At 47.7% G+C, this 25,885-nt stretch overlaps 1 protein-coding gene across 1 annotated transcript in view; it reads right to left on the reverse strand.

Moving 5' to 3' along the window:
* ALPK2 (alpha kinase 2) overlaps positions 1-25,885 on the reverse strand; it is a 97,070-nt gene that overhangs the window by 37,500 nt on the left and 33,685 nt on the right. The window contains exon 4 of the mRNA XM_037152003.2: positions 18,200-19,913. Coding sequence (XP_037007898.2) covers positions 18,200-19,913 — 1,714 coding nt within the window. The remainder of the gene's footprint in view (positions 1-18,199; positions 19,914-25,885) is intronic.

Raw genomic sequence — 25,885 nt, forward strand, 5'->3', positions numbered from 1 at the left:
AGGCAAACGTAAGAAAAATGGAGTTGGGAAGGCCAGGAATTTTTCTTGAAGTCCATCAGGCACTTCTGCATAGTCTTTGGTTTTTTGCTGAAAGAGACTTGACTTGGATGAGGCATGAAAGGAAAGAGAATCGGGGGCTGCAAAAAGGGTTGGGCCTCCGAGAAGCCAAGGCTTAGCCCTGGGTGCGCTGCGATGATGTGATGTGGGAAGCACTTTAAAGAAGCCCTCGGATCTCTCAGGCAGTGTTTCTTCCGCAGTGAAGGGAGAGGGCTGGCCCTGGCTCTCGGCCCCAGGAGCTCTGGTGCTCAGGGACCTGCTGTCACGTACACAACACAAACATTGGAACGGGGCTTCAACCTTGCCTTCCATCTGGAACTGGGTCTTCCTTCTGCTGCTAAGGCTTCTAGATCTAAGCCTGTGACTGACAGAGTTGTTAGGGAAAAGGACATAGCATGTCACCATGGGTAGACTGGTCCTAAATGGGGCACTGGGGGCCCCAGAAGGGGCCAGGGAAGAGATAGCAGCCTGGAGAACAGGCCATCACTGGGCCCCTCCCTCCTCTGTGCAGTGAGTAGACAGAGCTGTCAGCATGTGGGCCCTGGAGCCGATCCCAAAGGGTTCTGGAGGCTCACAGACTGGAGCCAAGCCAATATCATCACCACAACCCCAGAAAGGACGACCACTGTCGCCATTGGTGCCCAACATTGCTGACCCTTTTGCGGGTTGAGGAAAGTTATGCTCCTTTCCCCCAGGAACTCTTACTCTACCCACATACCTTTGTGCATAATGTCAGGGGCTTCCATACCCCCTCGAGCCCACCGATCCCAGGCCCATGGAATGAATCCCCACATCGGTCACAAGCAGGCAGGGGCTAGCTGAGTGGTGTGGGCTTGTCTCCTTCCCACAGCCCTGAACTTCTCTGCAGATTTCGGACTGCGTGACAAGGGGCAAACAAAACTCTAGGCAGGTTCTAGGACAGTGTTTTCAAATCAATATCTCTCTTCACTGTTTCTAGAATTTGTGAGCAAAATCAAAACTAAGGTAGTAGCCATTACCCTACTGAACTGACAGTAATACCTGGTACACAGTCAGTTCTTGTAAATTTTAGAAACAGGAAGTATGCGTCACAGTGACTGTGCTACAACTTCGCCTGTTCAGCATGACTTCAATACCTGCAGTGCAGATGACAGCCAGTACTTGGAAAACCTGAATAGAAACATAAATCCAGGCAGGTCACCTGTCACAGATGGTCAGACCAAAAATCAGAAGAAACTGCAGGCTTGGGGCTTGAACAGCCCCTCATCCACCACATGTCTCTTTTCTAAGCAGGAGGACAGCTACATGCCTGCAGGTTTGGCTTCTGCTTAAGCAAAACTATCCCCACGAAGTGGACAGGTCTACAGGGTACAGTTACAGAGCAGGTGGTGACTGCTGCTCGATGAGATTCAGAGACGGCTTCATTCGGCAGGAGAAACGAAAGTTGCTGGGATAGCAAGTGACCCAGGAAGCACAGGGCTAGTCTTGTCCAGGTTGGTGCAAGGCACATAGTAGGTGCTCAAAAAATAGGTCAAATGAGTGAACATCCATCCAATGTGCTCTTGGTCCGGTGTCAACATAGACAGAAAGGCTTTGCCCCTTCGGAGTCTGGTTCTCTTCTCATTCTCTGTTGATATTGACCTTCTACCTGGAAAGTTGTCCAATGGTTCTGTGCTTTAGTTAATACGTATTTTCTACTAAACTATAACTATTCTTCATCACTAATATTTTAATGCTTGGTTGGCCTCAGTGTTCTTTAGATCTAAGCTGAAGCCGTCTGTTTTCTTCTAGCAAAGAAAGAAGCAGCTCTTGCTTTAGTCATGAACAACTGAGGTTTCTGATATATACTAACCAGGAGACATGGGCAGAAATATATCCACGGGCACCAGGCCCCGAGGGTGGCGATGTCCAGTCGGCCAGGGGCACACCCTTGTACAATCACAGAGTTGCAGCTGAAGGGTTAAGTTTCACACGCCCGCACTTGAACAGTGAGAGGACCAAAGGCAGGAAGTGGGGAGGAGCACAGAACAGAGCAGACTGGAAATTCAGGGACCTCTACTGACGGGGCCATCAAAATCAGCTTTCTCCTTATAGATGGAAGGGACAAGAACGATTCACAAAGAAGTGCCTGGGAAGCTGAGTGGTGGGAGTGATGCTTAGAGAACCAAGAAAGAAAGAAAATATCTAGATGTCAAGGCAGTGATTTGAGATAGGACAGAAAATAAACGGCTGACCTGATGTTTGCATTTATGGTGGTGCGAAAGTTCACACATACTACTTCGGGTAGGCAGGAGTTCATGCAATCTCTTTATTCTTGCTCTGGAACTGACCTTGGCTTTCTCTCGAGCTCCAACCCCAGGCAGGGACTTAGAGAAGGAGTGGAGAAAAACAGTTCTCTCTCTGACTGAGCCCGTCTCCAGTATGACTCACACAGCCTTTAGGGAGTGCTGGGGCCCTCAGTTCTGCTCGCCCTGACCCTGCTTTTCTGGAAGCTGGTGTCTGAGCCGCCCACACTGGTAGATGGGGGAAGGGGACTCCTAGGCCCCGTGTCCCAAAAGGGAAGCAGAGAAAGATCTGTCCTCGCGGTCCCCCTTCGCTTACGCTAAGACGGACAGTCCCAAAGCCGGGAGAAGGGCAGTCAGGGTGCGTGTGGCCTCTGGGCCCTGCCTCCAGCTCTGTGAGCATTTCGCCCCAGTGTCCTGAGGGCTGGGCACCCTTGTCGAAACCCTCACCGTCCCACTTTCTGACTGCAAGGAGAAAACACTGGAATCTAATGTGAAGGAAGGGACTCGAAAAACTCCTCTCGCAGCAGAGCCCGACTTGAAAACTTACTGTCCCGCTGCAACAAAAATAAAAACACACACTTGTTTCCTTTCATTTGTTTGCTTCCCTCAGCAGAAGCTCACCACCATCACCACTCCCCACTCCCCCGCCCCCACCGGGGGCAGTCCCAGTCTCCCAGCTGCTTTGGAAGGGGGTTCTGGAGGCAAAAATGAAAAAACACACATTTTTTTCTGCTACGTCCCCATACACACACTGGCAACTGTGTTAGTTTGCTAGGGCGGCGGAAACGCATTACCACAAACTCAGTGACTTAACACACACTTATCTCCCAGCCCCGGAGGCCGGAAGCCTGAGATCAAGGTGTCCAGGGCCGGTCTCCTGGTCTCTCCACCTCATGTTGACTAATGACCTCATCTCACCTGATGCCATCCACAAAGACCCTAGTCCCAAACAAGGTCGCAGGCTGAGGTTCCAGATGGATGTCAGTCTAGGGACACATTACGCAACCCACTGTAGCAACCGAGTCTTTTCCCAGCAGGCCCTGCTGAGCCTCCCTCCCCAGCCTGCAGTTTGCCACCAACACTCAGCTGAAGCTCTGTCACGTCACAGGAGGCTTCAGGAGAAGAGAGAGGTTTAAAATATTCCAGCAGCAGGACAGTTCCAGGCAGACTGGTTTTCTTCTGGAAATTCTGTTAGCTCCCGTGGTTAGCAGTCTGTCTGGCGGCAGAGTGGAGTTCAGAAACTGCCCAACCCCACCCCGCCCAAGCCCTCCGCCCCCACCCCCACTCCAGAGCTGTTCCCAGTCCCTGCCCTGCTCTCAGGGAGGCTGGCATCCCGCAGCCCAGCCCTCCAGACCTGTAAGCAGCTCCGGCCACGTCAGGATGTTCTTAAGGGACCTGCCCAGGCCGGAGTTGGATGTAGTTCCCTCTGCTGAAGGGAAGGCGGTGCCTGGGGGAGTTCCTTATGTTGGTGGGCACATTCAGACCCCCAACCAGGAATCTTAAAGACGAAGGGTAAACTGTTCTGGTGATGCTTAATTTCCCACCCAACACCGTCAGTTTGATAGTAAATGTGAAAGCACTTGTTTTTAGAACATCACTTGAAAAAAATATGCCCAAAATCTCAAGGCAGTATCAAAATACCTGTGCTGACTCAGAAAGATAATTTTTCAAGCATCAGCAGAAAGGGGAGCTCAGAGAACGCGCTGTCTCCTGCCCAGGCCCCACCCCCACCTGGCTCTGCAAACACCATGGGGGCTGTCCATTGGACGGGGCAGGAGGGCACAATTTTTCGTGTTTCTGTCTTGCCAGTGTAACTCCATTTAATTCAGTTTAACAAATAATATTAATGGGCCCTGGGTCTGGTATTCACATGTGAATCAGAGCCCGTATCTGTGTCCACGGAGCTCACGGGGTAACGGCCCAGCCGGGCAAACCAGAAGCTGTAACAGACAGCAAGTGCCAGCACAGAGGGCAACCGACCTCTACCGGAGAACTCCACTCTCCTGCAGGGGGAGGAGCAGGGACAGGTGTATCAGGGGAAAATCCAGAGTCCACTGATTGGCTGCCCTCACATTTACATTTACTAATTCCTTTACTCAGCAAATCCTTGTTGCAAGCTCTCCACGTGCCAGGCCTCATCCTAGCTGCTGGGGAAAGAACCTGCCCATGAAAGACTCTGTCTTCTTGACACTTACATTCTTTGTAAGGAGGTAGACAAGGTCAAGGATGTCCTGTAAGGAGAGAAGGAGGAGGAAGCAGCATGCACAAAGGCACTGGGGCAGGCAAGTACTCAGTTATGAGAATGGCTAGGATCTGGGGGGCTTGGGAAAGGAAGCGGGAGCAGGGAGATGCCGAGGAAAGAGGCCACGGCTAATGCATTGTGCGGAGCATTCAGATCTCTTTTATTTCCTACAGTGAGAGCGTGCATCACAGTTCCACGGGGGCTGGGAAGGTATTGTCGTCTTAAATAAGGAAATGACATTCCCAGACGAAGGTTTCAGGGGGATTGTTGCAGTAGCATTTGCCCAGCATCTTAGGAGAGGCCTGGAAAGCAGCATATCACCATGGCCCAGATAAATTATGAAGCCTGAGCAACGTTGGCAACCAAGGGGTGGAGAATGTTGTCAGTTGAATCGAGTCCCCCAAAAGATATGTTCAGATCCTGCTGCCTGGCCCCCGTGCATGTGACCTTATTGAAAGTAGAGTTTTCCCGGATGTGATCGAGTTACAATGAGGCCACACTGGGCCCGAGTGGGCTCCAATCCGGCAGCTGGTATCTTTACAAGAAGAGGGAAGTCTGGACTCTGAGACACACCGGGAAGGCACCATGTGACCACAGGGGCAGAGGCCGGAGCAAGGCAGCTACCAGGGTAGCTGGCAACCACGGAAACTAGGAGAGAGAGAGGCAGACAGACAGACAGACAGACAAACAGATGTGAAGTGGCTTCTGCCTTGGAGCCTCCAGAGGAACTGGCCCTGCCGACACCTTGACTTTTGGCCTCCAGGACTTGAGAGAATCCATCTGTGTGTTGAGGGCCGATAAAGAGGGGAAGCTCCTGACTCAGGAGAGCCCCTGGAGGGAGAATAGACAGGACGCGGGGACTGGCGCGAGCAGGGCATTAGGACCCCTCTCGGGCTTCCAGCTCCGGGATCTCGCTATCAGTCCTTTGAGGGGTTGACACTTGGTACACTAGGTCGGTGCTTAATAAAGACGTGTTAGCTCGGCTGTCATCTCTGGGCTGTAACAGAGCCACTGTGTGTGGAAGACCTGTGGGGGACCTGGGGGAAAGGTGAAGGCCTTGTGCGAGGGCTGCCGGGAGAGCCACGGCGGGTTCAGAATCAGGACCAGAGATGCCTGCCATTCGTGTCTCTGATGTCAGGCACCTGGGAGGAATGCTAGACACCACGATGCAGCCGCAGCGTGATGGGGGCCAAGGTTCATCTCTCTCTCCTCGCTGTCACCACAGGCCACATCCTGAACTCTGTCCCCAAGCCCGATCACAAGGCAGATGGCAACATCCCTGAGTGCACCGAGCTGGAGGTGCTCCGACCACTCCTGGCGTGGGACCCCCTCCCTCCCTGGCAGCCTGCCGGTGCCTCCCACTGACACTTCTCTTGAGGATCCTCAGCGGGTCCTTCGGATCAATCACAGGCTGAGAGGCTTCTCTGCCCCCCCTTTTCCCACAGGTGCGGAGGCTCAGGAGGTCTGGCCGGGGGGTGGCCAAGTAGCCTGGTCCGTCCCATTGGTGGAAGGAACAGTACCAGCTCCACAGGTCGGGACTGCAGGGTGTGGCCATGAGCCTAGGACATGTCAAGAGGACAGGGACTTTGGCATGACACAGGGGACTGGAGATCTGAGCAGCTCTGCACCTTTCTGCAGAGAAGCTACCCAAACTCTAGGCAGGAGGAGGCCCCCAGCGGAGCCCGGGAGAAGCTGACTGCTGCTTTCCCTGTTTCTTGCCCCCCTCCGCCCCTCTCGGTGAAGGGGACTCAGAAGAGACACTGGGGTGCAAAGGAGCATCCAAGGGGCCACTCCTGCTGCTGTGCACAGTGGCTTTCTCTAAGTTCAAATCCACCAGTATCTACAGGCCAATCCTCTGAGATTCTGGGTCCTCTGAAAAGCGCAGCCGGGTCCCAGTCCTGAGGTCAGCATGCTCAAAACTCTCCTGCCCTCCTTCAGTCTTCGTGCTGCCTACTCCTCTCCGACCAGGGGTGAGTGTGCATTTTCTCATCTAGTGGGAGGCTGTGGACCAGCCTTGCTGAGCAGATTCCCAGAGGATGCGAAGGAGGTGGCCAAGCCCTCGAACCTTCGCCATCTCAACAGTGATGCGGCGTGTCCACTCTGGAGGAAGTTACCCGACCCTCGGCCCTGAGCACTGATCTGGTACTGGCCAGGCTGTTGGCTCATTGGTCTAACTAGGAAGGAAGGTCATGGGCTTATTTGTTTTTAAGTATTTTTTAAACGTATTTGAATAGTTAACACACACACAAACCCAGCATGGAATTCACAAGCTGCACAATGAAGGGGTAGAGAGTGACAAGGAAATGTCCCTCCTACTCCTACTCTCGGTCGCTTTCACCAGAGGCAACCACAGTTATCAGAGTTTATTTTCGTTCTAAAGAGAAGCAAGGAACTCAGACCTAAAATGGAATTGGGGAGCTAGCTCATGTCACGGTTGGGGCTCGAGAGCCCGAAGTCAGGCAGACGGTGCAGAGCCAGGCCGTCCCCGTTCTGACCCACAGCCCTGACAGCACAGGGTTTACCTCGCTGGGCTGCCGAGGTCACTGAACAAGCTTGCCCACTGAAGTCACAGCACAGCCCCTGGCACACACCTGCCCTCAATAACCGGCCGCTATTATTAGCTATTGGGCAACTGAGCGAGGTGGAGGAGCGTGGGAGGCCGGGTGGGGCGAACTGAAAACACCCTGGGAGAAGCCCTCCGCCTTTGTTGCTCACGGTGTCGTACCTGGAAATCCCTGGGAGTTGGTTAGCAATGCAGGTTCCCAGGCCCCGGCCCACACAAGCCAAACCAGACCTATTGATTTGCACGCAAGGCAGGGTTTGAGGGGCACGGCCCCGGAGGGGCCGGACGTAGACTCCTGCCTCTGGAGAGGTGGTCTTGCTGTTTTTGTTCAGATTCCTCATGAAGAACACCCATGAGGAAAACACTTTTAAGGGAAAAGCCCTCCCCTCCTTCCCTAGATTTCAAATTACATCCGATTTCCCCAGCCCAGTAACCTGTGACCTCCAAGACCACTGGAATGTGTCCTCTTTTGTCCTGTAGCTTGACAAGTAACCCGATCGATGGCTTGGGGGCAGGGTGGCATGTTGTTTTTCAAGTGACGTGAGAGACCCAGTGGAGCCTCACCCACCAGCAGCAGGGCAGCCAGGAGGCCAGCTGGGACTCCGGGGCCTGGCCTGGGGGTGGGGCGCTCTGCTGGGGCTCCTCGTCAGAAATAAGGCTGCACAGGGCGGGGGTGGGGGGCTGAAGGGGCTCCCAGGGAGACAGCGGCTGCTGTTTGCCACTGGTCCCAAACCAGCAGACCTTGGTAAGGACTCTACCACACGTGAGAAGCCGCCCTTACACACCTTACACGTGTAAATTCTCTTTCAGCCTCCTCTAAAAGAGAATTACATACCCCAATGGTGGATGCACATTTGTTGAGACCCACAGAACGTGCGCCACCAAGAGTGAGCCCAGTGTAGACCGTGGACCCAGGGTGGTGATGACGTGCAGTGCATGTTCCCTGATTCTAACATGGAGAGAGAGAATTGCATTTCGTCACTGGAACGGCTGTAGATGAGGAAAGAGAAGCCCTGAGTTGAAGGGCCAGGACAGTACGCCTTTTAAAAATCACAACTGCAGCGGAAAAGGCCAAGAGCGGGCCGTCCCCCGCTGGAAGCTGTCAGCCACATGTGGCTGGTGAGGGTATGAAGTGTGCCTGGCTCAACTCAAGGACCGAACTTTAAATTTGACCTAGGTTACTTAATTTACATGTATACTTATAAATGGACGTGTGTGCTTCAGTTAGGAAAAGGGTGAAGTAGGTTTGGAACAATTTGGGCGTGTGAATCTACTCCTTCGACTGATTCATGAGGTCACAATACAGATCAAGCATTTCCAACGCACAGTTAGACCCCGAGTTGAGATCCTCTGTAAGTGTGAAATATACAACCGATTTCTGAGGACTTCATATCAAAAGAAAAGTTATTAATAACTTTTACATAGATTACATATTGAAATATTGTGGTTATATTGACTATGTTAATAAATCATTAAAGTTTACCTGTGTCTTTAAACTATTTTAAAAATGCGGCTTCCCCAAAAGTTAGAATTATGTGTCTGGCTTGCCCTCCCACGTGCTGGTGGGACTATAAAGCGGTGCAGCTGCTTCAGTGAAACAGGCTGGTAGCTCCTCCAGAGGTCAGGGCACCCAGAAATCCCACACCCAGGTGTTTACTCACAAAAACTGAAAACACATGTCCACATAAAAACTCGTACATGAATGTTCATACACACGCCATCCATAAAAGCTACAAAGTGGGAACAGCCCAAACACCCACCAACTGAAGAATAGATTAAAATAAATGTGGTGGCTCTGGCTGGTGTGGCTCAGTGGATTGAGTGTCAGCCTGCCAACCAAAGGATCGCAGTTCGATTCCTGGTCGGGGCACATGCCTGGGTTGCAGGCCAGGTCCCCAGTAGGAGGTGTGCGAGAGGCAACCACACATGGATGTTTCTCTCACTCCCTTCCCCTCTCTTTAAAAATAAGTAAATAAAGTCTTTAAAAAAATAGATGTGGTATTTCCATATAGTGTAATATCATCCAGCCATAAAAAGGAATGAGGAATTAATAAATGCTCCAACATGTGAATGACCCTTGAAATGTTATGTTAAGTGAACAAAAGCAGACGTGAGAAAGCCACATATTATATGATTCCACTGATAGGAAATGTCCAGAATAAGCACATCGACATAAATTTGGGTTTGCCAGAGGTAGGACGAGAGGAGAAGAGCGAGTGACAGTTAATGAGTATGAGGTTTCTTTGGAAGACAGTAAAAATATTCTGGAATTAAATAGTGGTGATGGTTGTACAACTTGTGAACATTCACAAAATTACCTGTGTGGCTTACACAGAATTTCTGTGGGACAGAGCTGACCGGGGACAGAATTTAGCCCCAGCTAGTGGAGGGGACACTAGCAACAACTGGAGATAGCCCTGGTTGCCAGCTGGGGTGGGGATGAGGAGCAGAGATTGCCGCTGGCCAGGGGCGCTGCTAAACACCCCACAGCACGCAGGACGGTTGCCCGTAGCACAGAATGAACCTGCCCCAAAGGTCAGTAGTGTCGAGTTTGAGAAGCCCTGCGCCAGAGGCTGCACAGGGGTTCGTTCCCAGCTTCCTGTGCACCACCTCAGCCTCTTTGCCCTGCAGTCAGAAGGTCCGTTCTGGACATGACCTTCCCAGAAGGCTTTCTCCTGGACTCCAGCCACATTGAGGGCATTCTCAAGCCAGGAGCACCTCTGAACACAGATGATTCTGGGGACTCGGGGACACTGTAGGCAGATTGTGAAGTTCCAGCCTGGATCAGCTGTGGAGTCCATGACTGTCCCTACTCTCTGAGGCTTCCTGAGTCCCAGAATGTTACGCTTACTTTGAATTCAGCCTGTCTCATGCGGGGTGGAGTCCCAAGGAGCACGAGAAATGACTCCAGGGTGTATAGCTGGTTTGTGGCAGACCCAGGACTAACCTCAAGGATTTCTAGGCCCCCATTTGTTTTCCTTTTTTTAAAAAAATAGCTTTTTTAATTATACAGGTAATAATCAAATAGCTTCCTTTAAAAACATTACGTCACTAATCACCCCTCCAAATGCAAGATTTGTATTTCCTTCCCCCAAATTAGTCACCACTATCACTTTGGTGTGGCCCCTTCCAGATTTAAAAAACGTATGTACACATATGTGTACAAATAACATATGCTATTCTGGCTTGTGTTGGGGGCATGCATGGTACCATGTTGTATGTACCGTTCTGTAATACACCTCTCTCACACTGGACAAAATGTTTCCAGGTGTCCGTCATTTGAACACATTTTATTTAGCCATTTCCACATAAATGTTTCCTCAGATGAACAATTCTACAACACTTACTATGGTACATGTCTCCTTAGGCTTGGATACAGCCTCAATATTGAGAGTAGATATTGAGAGATGAAGCTGCTATACAATGCGGAATGTCTCTCTTTTTTTTAAGGGTATCACAGAAAGTGACAGTCTTGCTGGTAATCAGTATACCCATTTATCCACAATTGCAACACCTTGATATTATCATCCTTGTACAACTTCTCACATGTTTATTAACCATTTGTAGTCCCTCTTCTATGAGCTTCATAAATTTTACCTTTTTAAAAATTCAGTTTAAAATAACTAAATTAAATTAATTTAAAAAAATTCAGTTGGTAGGAGTATTTTTCCTATTTGGTTTTATTATGTAATTTGGAAATTCATCTTTCTCTATTACATATATTCTACCAGTTTCTCCTGGTATGTCACTTTCATGTATGTTTGTTTACAATACTTTTTGTTATATAGGCATTTTTAATTTGATGTCATCAAAATTATCAACTTTATTCTTTGTTGTTACTGTTGTTCGTTGGGTCCCAAGAAGAAATTATGGCTCTTGAGGTCATAAAAATAGTTTCCAGTATCTTCCCAGTAGTTATTATAGGTTTGCTTTTCTGTCTTTAGCTCAGAGACCCTCTGGTGTTTATTTGGGATCCATTATAAGGCACTGATTTTAGTTTTTTACTTTTCTCATAAGGATGAATAACTGTCAGCTTTGAAGATTTTGTTTCTTCTCTCAAACTTGAGAACCTATCTCTATCATAAGCCACAACCAATATATTCTTGGGCCTGATTCTGTACTCTCTACTCAGTTTGTTTATTTATCTATTGGTGCTACTACCATACCGTTTTGGTGACCACAGCTTTATCATTTGTTTTCATAGGCAGTTGGTTAGTCCCACATTTTTGTATCCCATTTCAGCAGAGCCAGTTCATTTTCAGTCAAAGCAAAAAGGAAGACCAGAAAGTCCTGTGTCTGGCCCCCAGCTCCCACCCAGGGCAGATGTTTGCTACACTGACTGGAACCCACCCAGAAGCCAAGTGGTCCTCCTCTCACCAGCCTCTCCTGCTGCCCCGAATTCCTGCCCCTGAACTCCTGCTCCTCAAAATAAAACTCAGCTGGAGATGACACACCTGTTTTGGATTAGTTACAATAAATCAGGATCTGTATTTATTTCGGTTGCCGGACAGGTGAAGAACAAGCCACATTTTTAGCAAGCCAACTAGGAAGCAGAGGAAAATGCCAATCACGGGGTTTTCTTCCTCTTAGGGCAAAGTGGTTGCACTTGACGAGCCCTAAACTTCCTGCTGTCTCCCCAGTCCTGGGCTCCTTACAGGAGCGCCTCGGGTGGTAGCGTTCTCCTAGGGCTCGGTCTCTCTAAGCCCGTGGTTTACATCCTACTGCCCGTGACAATCACCTAGAGGGCCTACTAAAAGTACAGATTCAACAAGTCTGGGGGGAGGTGTGGAGAGCTGTATTTTTAAACATGCTCCTTAGAGGGTGACTCCACTGCCAGTAAATCCAGGCCCTCACTTCTGATGTCTTGCCCCGAGGACTCGGAGCACCTGAGCAGGAGGAGACCTTCCAGCTCCGTGAGGTCTTAGCCCTCAGAGATGGGTCATCAGGGGAATGGCCCTGTGAGATTGGTTAATAAGGGAATGACGTCAGTGTAATGCAGATACTGCATTGGCTTATACGCATCGTTTCCTAGACCAAGGGGCCCTGAGTAGCTGGAGTAAATGATAGAATCTTGAGCAGGAAATGGAGAACCTTGGCTTCTACACTGGCAGCAGGTACCCTTTTGAGTCGTATCTTAATATAATTAAAATCAGACCCTGCCCAGCACCCCTGTCTTCTAAGAGGTGCGCTCCAGGCCCATGTGTCTGAGGGCAGGGGCTTCTCCTAGGCCCACCTTCCCAGCAGCCCTGCTGCCTAGAGGTCCACCTTGCCTCCGTGGTCTCAGCATTTACCAGCTTGCTCCAACTAAAGGTCAGTAGCATTGCCACTCAGTTATCTTGTGCACTTTTAATATCTGCCGTGGCAACCACTGGCCAACCTAAGTCACTGGCCTGGGTAGTCAGAGGGTGCTTCCTGGGTACATTTCTTGCTTTTGTCTCTGGTTTTAAAACGGCCTGTTTATGTATGAAGTGACCTGTGGGGAATGCTATTTTCCCCAGGGGTCCTGATATTTTAAGTGTGTGATTTTGCAGAATGCGAGGCATTTCAGGAACACATATATTGCAGTAAAGCACCTATGAGTGAATGCCTGTTGCCTCTGTTTCAAATGCAGTACTAAGTAACCTGTGCTCTGTTGCTTGGCTCACACAGGGAACCCGAGTGAGGGGTCCCTGAGGGAGTGTGTCCACGAGGTGACAACCTGTGGCTCTCTGCGACCCCTCTTGGTGGGGGGTGGAACCTGGAGCCCCCAGGCTAACTCCTGCATTCTACTCAAGGAGGGCTCTAAGGCACAAGTGCCTGAGCCCACTCTAGAACCACCTAAATCAGGACTTCTGGGGTGGCATCTGTATATTCAGGAAAGAGCACAGGTGATTTTAAAGCACAGCAAGGATTCTCAACCTGGGAGGTACAGAGAATCACCTGGGAGCTTTTACAACCCCCTATGCCCAAGCCACACCACCAACCAAATTACATCAGCATCTCCAGGGGCGGAACTCCGGGTGCGGGAATGTTTTGAAGTCGCAGGTGGTGCCATGGGTAGACAGGGCTGAGACCACACTGAGGGTCTTTTCTAACCTGAGAAAGAGCTCGTCTCTAGACCAGGGCTTCTGAAACTTCAGTGTGCATCCTCACCGAACAAGGAATCTGGTTCAAATGCAGATTCTGACTCGGCAGGACTGAGGTGGGGCCTGGGAGTCTGCATTTTGACAAGCTGCTCTGCAGATGACACTGTGAGCAGGAAGACTGGAGCTAATTAATGACTGTCCCCTGATTATAGAACACAAACTGAGTATAATACCGCAGCGAACCAGGACAGTCAGTGATCTTACGGGCCCAGGGCAGGAACGGCATTTGGCAGGAGTGGCGCTTGGGCTTTGTGATTAAAAACAAAACAGATGTTTGTACTACTCCCTGGGTCAGCCATGGAGCCGAGCTGATGGGAGATGCAACTGCCAGGTGCTGAGAGATGAGGGCTTATAAACTCTGCCCTTCCCGTGGTCGGTAGAGAGCTGGCTTATCTGCCTCCTGGTGCCAGTTTTAACAGTTGTAATTTGGGGGATGTGGGAGGGAAACACATATTATTATGCAAATGAACCCAAGATCTCAGGCTGTGCTGTCCCAGATATGAAAACGCTATTGCAAGGAGGTTTATATTATCTGCTTATATTTTTCTATGTTTAAAAAAATTTTTGCTGGAGACCTACTCTGTGCCCTGCCTGTCCCTGGGTATGTGGCCATGCAAATTTTTAGGCTGCTGTGTCTCTGTTCTTGTGCTGCCTGACTAGCGCCTAGGCTGAACTTGGAATAAACTGAAGTTTCGTACCGCAGTTATCACCAGAGATACACTGGTGATGTGTTTGCACACATTTATTGCACGTGCACACCAGTACAATTGAATCCAGGGGAATCTGAATAAGATCAGCAGATGCCACCATTGGCAGTATCTTGGAGCTATACCACGGCTTGGCACAATGTTACCATCCAGGGGAACCTGGGCAAAGTGTACAGTGAGCTCTCTGGATTATTTCTTATGTGCGCCATTATCTCCTAAACATTTCGATCAAAAAAGATATAAAGCCACTTGTAGCCAGCCCTCAATATGTCTTTAATACAGGGAGCAAGAACACATGTATTGAGAAGGTAAATAAACAAAGAGGTTAATACTTACTAAACATTAACTGCATAATAGGGACTCTGCTGAACATTTTCTATGCAAGACTTCAGTCCCCACAACACTCTATGAGGCATTATTATTTAGTATTATTACTTCTGTTTTCTATGAGGGAGCTCTCTCATTGAGAGAGCTCAAGTATCGTTTCCCAGGGTCACAGAGTCAGAAAGCAGCAGGAAAGGAACCCAACTCCCATCTGGAGCTCACTACACTATCCAAAGAACGTGGCCAGGAATGCTGGAAAGAGAAATCAGAGGTAGAGATGAGGAAAGCACTTCAAGGGAGGTGCAACCTGAAGGACGGCCCCCACGGGACCTAGGCCTTGAAGGACCGGAAGGGCTGAGCCAGCAACAAGCCCAGTGAGAGCGTTTGGAACAAGCAGGTGGAAGACACGCCACCAGTCTGAGAAAATGCTGTTTTCTAGGTAAGGAAGCCAATGGGAATGCCTGCTTTGCCTCTCGGAGATAGATGGAAGCAATACTGTGGAAGGTCTTCAATGCTCAGGAAACAGGCTCAGATCTACATTAGCATGCTCACTGACAAGTCCAAGGTTGTATGTGAATCACCAACATTCACAAGGGAACCCAAGTACCAGCTTTGGGACACTCTAACACAAACCAACTCATTCCTGGGACCAAGAGAAAGCATTTTCCTGGTGGCAGGCTGGTAGGTGAGGGGAACCACAGAGTCCACTTATGCCAGTGGAAGCCACGAAGCGGTTGGGACCCAACATCACAGGCTCATACCTGACTGTATCTGGAATTTAATCTAGGTCCATATGGCTACTTACTCAATTATTAAGTGTCTGTCATGCAGACAGCACTACTCCAAGGACTTGGGACATATCAGTGACCAAAACATAGTGGCCAAACTCCCTGCCACCATGGAGCGCCCCTTCTCTGCTTAGTGCTTATTTCTGATCAGAAAGGTTCTTAACCATCAGAACCTAAGAAGACATTTCCATACTGTATACTTGAGACCTCATGACCCCAGAGAGAAGCAAAAGTCTCTCCGGGGCGGGGCAGGGCAGCTATGCTGAAGGACAGGCGCGGCACTTCTGACCTAAGAGAGGGGATGATCTTACCCCAGTGTGGCTACAGGGAAACTTAAGATGGGCAGCTTCTCGGGTCCTGCCTCTGAGTTGGATCAGAAAAGGGAGATCAAAACCAAGGTGAAGGATTGGCTGTGTATCCTTGAAGATGATTCAAGTTAACCTTGGGTACCCTCTCTGTTTTCCACTCCCAAACTGGGATTAACTTTGGTATCTTCCATAAATGTACAAGAATTGGGGGCTCTCCAATCCTAGTCTGAGTAAGTACTATTTCAAGATAAATCTGAACAAGAATGGCCTTGCATTGGAAAAGCAGGGGAGGAAAATAGTAAGTAAGTGCAGCTGGAGACGTATGCACAGGCAGGAGATATTCTACCGTGTAGCCTGGTGCTTATAATGCAGCCTTAGAAATGAGGAGTTTTCTCCAGAATGCGAAAGCAATATGCAGACGAAGAGAAAATACCAAAAGATAAGCTGCGGGTCACTGTCTCCACAAAAGACACCTGAAGGTAAGTGAATGAGGCAGGAGTCAGGAGCGGGCAAGTTTACTAAACATGACCCCAACCAGGGATTTTTAATCATTGCAAGATTTTAAGTTCCCACAAACCTCCAAAGTCTGAGAACAAATATTTAAAATGCCTTTTGACTGAGTTATGAAAAGATTCACTAATTGTTGTTTTCTCAAACAGTATTATAAAGCGTTTGATTTATAATAGAGCGGCATTTATAATAGAGCAGCAAGAATGAGCGGCATTCTCAGTAACTCCCCACCCCCTCCTTGCAACGCCTTTTATGCCACTTTTGCAAGGATATTTAGCCATTCACTGTAGATTTGGCTCACTGCATATGTGTGTTAAGAAACACAGACATGTCCTGCAATTCAATAGTAAGTTTTTGCACGGGTCAAAGAATCTGTCCTCACTCTCCCCCTGGCAAAATGTTCTTGCTTTAGTCACGGGGAAATAAATACCACAGATACAGAGATGTGTCTGTAACTTCAAGCTGCACAGAACTGTCTTTTAATGAGCACAACTTTCATTCACATTTCTGGTCATCCCTTGAGTAAGAGGTCAAGTCAGCTCTGCGACCAGGTACGGCAAAGTGAGAAAGGGCCCTACTACCTGCAGAATGCAGGCTTCCTAAGAAGTCGTGTTCATGGTTCTGAGATAACAGTCATGCCACCAGACACTCTGGACATGGAGTGAATTGCTGGTGAGCTGGTGTGCGTTCCTGAATGTGTGAGTGTGTGAGCAAGGGTCCCATAAGAACTTCAATAGAGACAAGAATGTGCACAGGACGGGGGGCTTTGGTCCCAGAGATGGCCCATTGGATTTAGCTGCATTGCCAGTAAACAAGGGAGCTGCTGGTCACCAGACGCTCACTCTCAAAATTCAGCTCAGGGTACAAGTTGAGGATGACAGAGTGGGGGGTCTAACGCTAATGCTGTCCACAGCCCTCTCCTTCTTCACTACTTTCCACTCCCCCCAACCTCTAATAATTAACTTGCCCAGTGGAAAGCTCAGTATGGGGAACAACTGAAAAAAGGCACTTTGCTGAGTTAGGAAGAGCACTTTATGAATAGAAAAGGAAATGCTGTATTTATTGACAGGCAAAAATTAATACCGTAACTGAATTTTGCATTAGTATCTGACCCGACCACCTCCACACACTTATCTTAGGCTCTGGGGTCATTGGCACGCACTCAGCAAAGTGGCGTGTGTTCAACAGCCACAAAGGACAGACCTGGCTCTCGTGCAGAACGTGTAAGTGGGGCTTTTATATGTTAGTCTGGCCAGTGGGGCAGAACAGTTTGCTCAGTAAAAAGCCGCCTCAGCCCTGGAGATTTTTAGATTGGCTATTTTATGATGGGACCATTAGAAATCAATATATTACATTTTGACTTTTTCACGGAGAGTTTAATTTAAAGTTTGCATTTGGGAATATTTTATCTTCTCGGGAGTATGTCTAGTCTTCTATAAAAACAGTACTGGGTTCTACTACAAAGTTGGAAGAAGGGCGAACACAAGATATAGTAAAAATAATTGATAAATAACTTGTCTTGTGTATTTATTTACAAAATAGAATCTCGGCAATACACAGCCCCAAGTCAAAGCCCATTGGAACCCTCTAAAATTAAAAGTACAATAAGTTCATATACCTACCAAACACATCATTTGTGCATTAATTAGCCCCAGGAATTTAATTCCATCTCTTTAAAATATACCCCCCAAATCAGTGCCAGGAAAAAAAACAAATACAGTCCCCAGCAGTTTTTTCTTAGACTCTTTTATACTTTGTGGTCTAAGCAAAACAGAACAAAGCACACATCTGATCAAAACATCGCCCCAGCACGACAAAGCCTGCCATCTCCTCTCTCCAGCATCACCAGCTGAATTTCACAAGTCCTTCAGACACACGGAAACCTTCCATTCATACTATGGATTCGGATTAAAGCCAACACTTACCATTTTCAAAGTGCCCCCCCCAAATGACTAAAAAGAATGTTTTGCTTTTGCTTTAAGGACTAGCCCCAAAACATTTGTTTGAAAACCCTTTTGCAGAGTGGCGCTGCCCGATAAAACACACGCAGCGGGCAGGCTATCGGGTTCCTTTTTCCAGCTGTCCAGAATCCCATTAGTGCCTCTTACTTCTATCTGTCTTCTGCTATAATTAGGACGGCTTAGGGTTTATCTGGGCCTTCTTTCAAAACCAGATTTCCTTCCTAGCAGCAGCAGCTGTCATTTACAAGGGCCCTGGCGGTCCTGTGGTCCCGCAGTCAGGAACGGGAAGTGAGGGCAGACACACACACAAATACCTTTTACCTTGTAATTTTTCAAAAGAGAAATCTTACCTGAGGATGAGCACTCTGATCTGGAGCCCGGCTCGTTTCACAGAGGTTATCCACCTGCACCCTTTCTCCCTCCAAGTCTGAGCCCCCTTGCGGGGGGAGTGTGCCTGGTGGGGTTTGCAGCATTTTTGCCTCTCCATCTGCGTGGGTTAGAATAGCCGCTTCTGGACAGAACTGGGAATTCAAACTAGGAGCTTCTGCTGCGGCTCCAGAACTCTCCTTCCTCTCGCCCTGTGTCAGCGGGTGCCCAGAAGGCTCTGGGGGTTGGGGACGGTGAAGGGTGTCGTCTGTGGCACTGTCTTTCAGGTCGGGCGTCAGCTTCTTGGGTTTTCCCTTCATTCCCGGCCGCCTCGTCCTGCCCGGTTTCTCTGAGCAGCCCTTGCTCCAGGAGCCCCTTTCCCCTAGTCTCTCCTCTGCCACCATCTCCAAACACTGGTTCATCCCCGACGTTTCTAACTCACCAGACCAGCACTTCCCCTCTCTCTCTGCCACTGCTTTATCCACAGTTAGTGGCTTGTCACTGGCAAATTCCTTGCCTGCTGGGTGGCTGTCTCTGGTTTCTCCCTGAATTCCTGGATAATCATTTTCATCAGAAGCAGTGGGTCGTTTATATCTCCCCTGGTCAGTCACCGCAGACGTCCCATCCTGGTGAGATCCCAAAGTCAGAGTCATCCCTGTTTGTGGGCATGGGGGACCGTGGGTGGAGGCTCGGCGACGCCTTACCGTCACTTCTTGGGATTGTGAGTGATCACCAGAGAAGCCAGCACGGGCCTCCATCGGTCCAGTGTCATATGACACCCGAGGCCCACGACCCATTTCACTAAGCAAAGACTCATGCTCCCCTAGTCCATACTTGCTGAATTCCATCTCTTCGTCATCGCTTTCTAATAAAAAAACATGCTCAGTCCCCTCCAGGTTCCTTTGCCAAACTGCATTAGAGTAGTCCGTCATAACATCGGAACATTCCAGATACTCCAGGTCATCATCTGAAAACTCCTCAGTGTAGGTTAGGGTTATCTCTGGGCAAAGTTCATAGTCACTGTCAGAGTCGTCGCTGGAAACCTGTGAACTGATTTGTTCATTGACAGGGGCCCTGTCACCTGGGTAGGTGGATGTGGCTGCCTCCGAGAGTGGTAGGCTGACACTGATGTACTTCTGTGCTTTGGGACTTTGAGGACTGGAGTGCAAGTCTTCATCGTCGTTTAATGCACCATCCGTTAACTTTGATAATTTGGACTGCACCGTCCCGTGGCAATATACATCTTGTTTATCAGGAATATTACTCGACTTAGGAAAAAGCAACCCATCCGCAATTGCCTCTGTGCTATTCGCATCACAAGCCTGTTCCCTTTGCCTTGTTCCTTCAGCATGCAAGGGATTTTCAGAACCGGATGAGTTCATATCACTGCTGGCCAGTAACTGGCATGAGCATAAAGGGTTAAATTTGGAGGAGGAGGAATCAGCTGGTACGGGAGTCCCCAGCCAGAGACTCTCTTCTTCCTTAGAAGGAGGTTCTTGCTCCTCCACTTGATTTGTGCTTTTCTGCCCAGAGGTCTGTGGGCCCGGGTTCCAACCTGTGGTCCCATCCTCTGTCGGGCTGGGAACAAGTTGTGTGTTCTCTGGTGAGCACTCGACTTCAATGGAAGCAGAACAGCAGATCATCCCAAAACAGTTTTTAGCAGAAATCTGGTAAACAGCAGTGTCATTTTGGGTACAGCTAGGAAGAAGAGAACAGAGAGGTGAGTTTGCCACGTGTGGACACGCACGCTGACATTTCTCACATCAGGGCGCACACAGCAAACAGACTTGACATTTACTGCGCATGCAGGGACATCTGGGGTCTCCCTGGAAAGGGCTTTGCAGTCAGAAGCCACCGGCTTCTGAGTTCCGTCGGTCCCCACTCTGCTCTGCTGAGCTTCCTGGGAAGCTCAGAGTTGCCCCTTAAGACTTTCCACAATCTCTCCCCAAGCCGATGATGCTGAGAACTGCTTGGAGACATGGGAGGATGTTTTATATTATAGACTCTTCCCTCCTTTTATTTATTTATTTTTTTGCCTTTAAATCTTTTTTCTTTTTTTAAATTTAATTTCTTTTTATTGTTGTTCAAGTACAGTTTTCTGTCTTTTACTCCCAACCCAGCCCATTCTTCTTTTATTTTTAAGCCCTGTTTATGTTATGGGAATTTGAAAAAGCATTATTTTCCAGAGTGAGACTTTGTACAGGAACTGAAGTATTCTGCCTCAGAGAGTGGGAGAGCACAAGCAAGTACTCTCTGAGTCCATGCTAAGAAGGCCGGGTTCCCCCAGGAGACTGTCAGGATAAGACCATATACCAGGTTCATGTGTTTGAAGAAGAGTGTACCATTTCCTCTTTAACTTAACATGACCGTTAAATTCAAACCACAGCCAGTGGGTCCCTGTAGCTGGAAACCCCACTCCACATGCTGTCCTGATTTACGTAAGCCAAGCCGGGAGTTCAGCTTTGGCCCAGCAGGGAAGGAACTGAATCCTGGGTCATGCCCAGCCTGCTCTCCCTGCTCAAGCCAGTGCTCCTGCAGCCCCGCCCTCTACTGATGAGTCCCTTGGAGCCTTGAGCCTGACCTGCTTTGCTGACCTTTCCCACTAGAATCCTCCCCCAGGCTCTGCAGTCCCAATAAAAACATGTTACACTTGTTTTGTAATTTGCCCTCTTGTTGATCTCGTTTGACATCACGGTAATTGTAACATTGTGATCTCAATCTATCTATTGCCCAGCACAGAACTTAACAACCACATTCAGAAGGCAGGAGCTGGGAGTCTGGCTTTGACTTAGAGGCGATGCTGAGACGTTTACTGACTGATCTGTGTAAAATGCACACAAACATCTAACCCAGGAGGTTCAGTGTTAGACAAATGTGTGTCGAATTGTGTCCTATTGCCCGATGCGTTAAGAGCTGAGGAAGGGTCAAGGAGATGTGCAAGACATCCTGTCTGGCCATAAATGATGTAAAATCCACTGGGGGAGATAACATGACTTCCTTAGAGAATCTCGTAGGTCAGTTTTGTGCCAAGTTTTCTGACACAAACTGGAAAAGCCAGGGAGTCCAGAGAAGGGACTTCCGTGGTAGTTACTGAAATCGTGTGAATAGAGTTGGAGTTTAAAATCTTTGCAAGATGCTGGCAGAGTGACGTGCGAGGTCCACAGTGATTTGACAGGAATGCAAAACGAGCCAGGAAGGAATTCCCTGAACAATTAATTGAGTTCCCTCCTTAGTATCTTCCCCTTTGGCTGAGAGAAGCAGGGGCATTCCTCCAGCCTGCTGTGAAAGTCTTGTCTGAATACTCCAGGTTCCTTCCATGTTAAAGGAAAAGAGCTCCACGCAACCTAAAGGGAATGTAATGGCTTCTGAACTTGAACCTCGCGGAGTGATCTAAACCAGAGATCCTCCAATTTTTTAGCAGTAGGGCCCCTTTCCACTCTCAAAACTAACTGAGGACTCCAAAGAATGTTTGTTTATAGGTGTTATGTCTATCAATATATACCATATTAAAACTGAGAGAAGTGGAAAACATTTATTTATTCATTTAAAATAACAAATAAACTTAAAATAAATAACATATTTTTATGAAAAATACCTCTATTGTTCCAGAACAATAAAATTTCATAAGCATGGCATTGCTTCGCCGTTTTTTTATATCTTTACTATCTGGCTCAATAGAAGATGGATGGATTGTTGTATCTGCTTCCGCATTCAATGTGATGTAATACATAGTTTTGGTTGATGTATCGGAGGAAAATCTGGCCTTACACAGATGTGTAGTCAGAAAAAGAAAGAATATTTTAATAGTCTTTCCATATGATTGCCAATAACCTTCTCTGATACTATTCAAAGATTAGTTGCAGTGCAGAATTCGAAACCACGCCAATGAGCTTTTCTCATTGTATGTAAAATCCACTGGTGTATATTGCATTTTACAGGCAGCTTGCACTCATGCATGATTTTGTAACATCACGTATTGGCCACTTGGAAAAACTTGGTTCATGAGATCTTCCAAATATTAATACATTTTATTATACAATATTTTTAAAAATCACACTTGTTAATATGACTACCGCTCTTATCAGAATAATTTTGAAGTATTGGAAAGCTGCCAAATTGCTGATGAAGGATGCACATTTTCTGAATTCCCAGTTCGGTGATAATAATATCGGTTTATCGTAACAATGTAAGTCAACTCCGTATTAAGTTGTACAGTAGAAGCAGAAAGGCGAGGACATCAACGAAATAGCAGAGTCAGAACTTCCAGAAATTTTCACCTCTGTAAAAGCAACAAGAACATTGGCAACAGTTGTATGAATCAACTTTTTCAAAACTCTGAAAATTAACCAGGGGCAATGCAAGGAGCATTTATTCAAGACGGGGCCAAGCAGAGTTGGAGCGATTCCAAAGCCCCAGCCCCAGGGAGCTGTCATTATCTGGCCTGTCCAGAGGTCCCCACTCACAAGATCATCCTTCTATGATCTGACTCGGAGCCCAGCCAGTGTGAACATTTTCCTTGCGGGTGTTTGTTAGAAAACAATTCAGAGGCAATTGTTGAACACCGTGGCTGCCCGAGGCGGTGGGTAGCTGACCCAACCAATAGGCTAACCAAAAAAATTGGAAGAGAAATCTAGGCAGTGAGACGTCCAAGGGGGCACTGAAAAGCTCCGGCATATCCCGGAAGTACAGAAAACCATCCACATGCGTCAGGCTGCGTGCACGTCCAGAGCTATGCGCATGTTCAGGAAGGACCTGAGATACATGAAGTCCTCACCTCCAGCCAATCTGAAGGCCCTGTGCTAGCAGGAAGCGAAGGCTAAGGCAGAGCTGTCAACTGCCTGGCTGTGTGGAAGGAATGGGGGCCCACCACGTGCCCAGACACCCTCAGCAAAATCTAGGAGAAGTGCTGGTTCTAGGCATCTAAGGAAACCTTGTCCAATCACTAGCTGACCACTAAGCCAACTGGGCAGAGACTTTAGTGGCCACGAACAACAAAGAATACTGATTTTAAAGAATTAGTTCAGAAAAGTCATTAAACTTACAAACACCACCAAACCCTAGAAAGTGGAGAGAATCTGATTTCCAGAGTTGCTACCTTATATTGTTTAAAGTGTCCAATTTTCACAAGAAAATGATGAGCTATGCACAGAAATCCCTGTGTGGTCCATAAACACAGAGGGAAAAAAGTGGCCAATAGAAACTGTCCCCAAACTTGCTAGATAAAGATTTTAAATGAGCTATTTTAAGTATGTTCAAGGAACTGAAAGAAAACAGAGCTAAAGTATGAGAACACTATCTCAGTAAAGATGTAGAAAAAATTTTAATTTTTATTTATGTATCTTTAGAGGGGAAGGGAAGGAGAGAGAGAGAGAAATGTCGATGTATGGTTGCCTCTCATGCGTCCCCTGCCAGGAACTGGCCTGCAGCCCAGGCATGTGCCTTGACTGAGAATCGAACCATGATCTCTGGTTTGCAGGCCCACGCTCAATCCACTGAGCTACCCCAGAGATGTAGAAATTATAAATAAGAACCAAACAGAAATTTTAAAGTTGGAAAGTATAACTGAAGTGAAAACTTAAGTAGAGGGCTAAACAGCAGACTTGAGCAGACAATAAACAGTGAACTTGGAGATGACCAACTGAGATTACCCAGTCTTAGGAACAGGGAGAAAAAAGAATGGAGAAAAGTCAACAGAAAAATCTCAGAAACCTGTGAGACACCTTCAAGCTTACAACATATGCATAATTAAAGTCCCAGAAATACAGGGAAAAGGATTGCAATGCTAGCTTGAAAACTTAGATTAAAAAAGAAAATTGAGAAATAATTGTCATGTAACACTATAGTAGTTTCAGGTACACAAAGTAATGATTTAATATTTATATAGGTTGTGAAAAATGATCACCACAATAAATGTAGTTAACAAGCATTACACACATGGTTACACATTTTTGTCTCATGATGAGGACTTTTTGGGGGAGGATTTTGAGCATTTATTTTTTATAATATATTTTATTGATTATGCCATTACAGTTGTTCCATTCTCCCCCTTCATTCCCCACCATCCTCCACACCCTCTTCCACCCACATTCCCCCACTTTAGTTCATGTTCATGTGTCATAAGTTCTTTAGCTTCTGCATTTCCCACACTACTCTTGCCCTCCCCCTGTCTACTTTCTCCCCACCGTCTATGCTACTTATTCTCTGTACCTTCTACCGCCACCCCACTCCCCTGTTGCTAACCCTCCATGTGATCTCCATTTCTGTGGCCCTGCTCCTGATTTAGCTGTCTGTTCAGTTTGCTTTTGTTTTAGGTGTGGTTGTTAATAACTGTGAGTTTGCTGTCCTTTCACTGTTCATATTTTTTATCTTCTTTTTCTTAGATAAGTCCCTTTAACACTTTATATATAAGGGCTTGGTGATGATGAACTCCTTAAACTTGACCTTATCTGAGAAGTGCTTTATCTGTCCTTCCATTCTAAATGAAAACTTTGCTGGATAGATCAATCTTGGATGTAGGTCTTTGGATTTCATGACTTGGAATACTTCTTTCCAGTCCCTTCCTGCCTGAAAGGTCTCTTTTGAGAAATCTGCTGACAGTCTAATGGGAACTCCTTTGTAGGTGACTGTCCCCTTATCTCTTGCTGCTTCTAGGATTCTCTCCTTCATTTTAATCTTGGCTAATGTAATGATGATGTGCCTTGGTGTGTTCCTTCTTGGGTCCAACTTCTTTGGGACTCTCTGAGCTTCCTGGATGTCTATCTCCTTTGCCAGATTGGAGAAGTTCTCCTGTATTATTTGTTCAAATAAGTTTTCCACTGGTGACTGTTCCTCTTCCCCTTCTGGTACCCTATAATTTGGATGTTGGAACGTTTAAAGATGTCCTGGAGGTTTCTAAGCCTCTCATATTTCTGAATTCTTGTTTCTTCATTCTTTTCTGTTCAGTTGTTTCTTTCTTCCTTCTGGCCCACTCCCTTGATCTGAGTCCCAGTTTTCTTTCCATCCCTATTGGTTTCCTGTGCATTTTTCTTCATTTCACCTAGTGTAACCTTCATTTTTTCATCTAATTTGTGACCAAAATCAACCAGTTCTGTGAGCATCCTGATCACCAGTGTTTTGAACTGTGCATCTGATAGGTTGGCTATCTTTTGGTCACTTAAAAGTATTGGCTCTGGGGCTTTGATTTGTTCTTCTGTTTGAGCCATAATTTTTTGATCAGGTCATGCCTGTTACATATGAGGGGCAGAGCCTGAGGTGTTTGCCACGGTGGGGCAACCCAGATGCTGGGTTGCAACTCTGTATGTGGGGGTGGGGTCAGAGAGGGAACAATGGCACTTGCTCCACTCATATTTCAGTCCCCTCTGCCACTTCCCACAAGCAAACTGGGCCCTTCTGGTGCTGGTTCCAGGGTGGGTGGGCTTGTGCACATTTTAGGGCCCTGTGGGTCTCTCCAGCAAACTCTCCTGTGAGGCTGAGAGTCTCTCCCGGCACCTCAGCCCCCACAAGTGTTTTCTATTGGTGCTTTTAGGCTTTATTTCCCATTGCTGGGGCCCTGGGTTGCGAGGTCTATCTCACTGCCCGCTTTTGCCTGGTTTATCTGTGCACCAGTGTGTGACCTCTCTTGGCCAGCCGCCTGGCGCGCCTCACTGGGTCTGCTTGTTTCCTCCCTGCGC

Source organism: Artibeus jamaicensis, unplaced genomic scaffold, assembly GCF_021234435.1.
Source record: "Artibeus jamaicensis isolate MK-2021 breed Jamaican fruit bat unplaced genomic scaffold, CSHL_Jam_final contig_354, whole genome shotgun sequence".
Classification (NCBI taxonomy): Eukaryota; Metazoa; Chordata; class Mammalia; order Chiroptera; family Phyllostomidae; genus Artibeus; species Artibeus jamaicensis.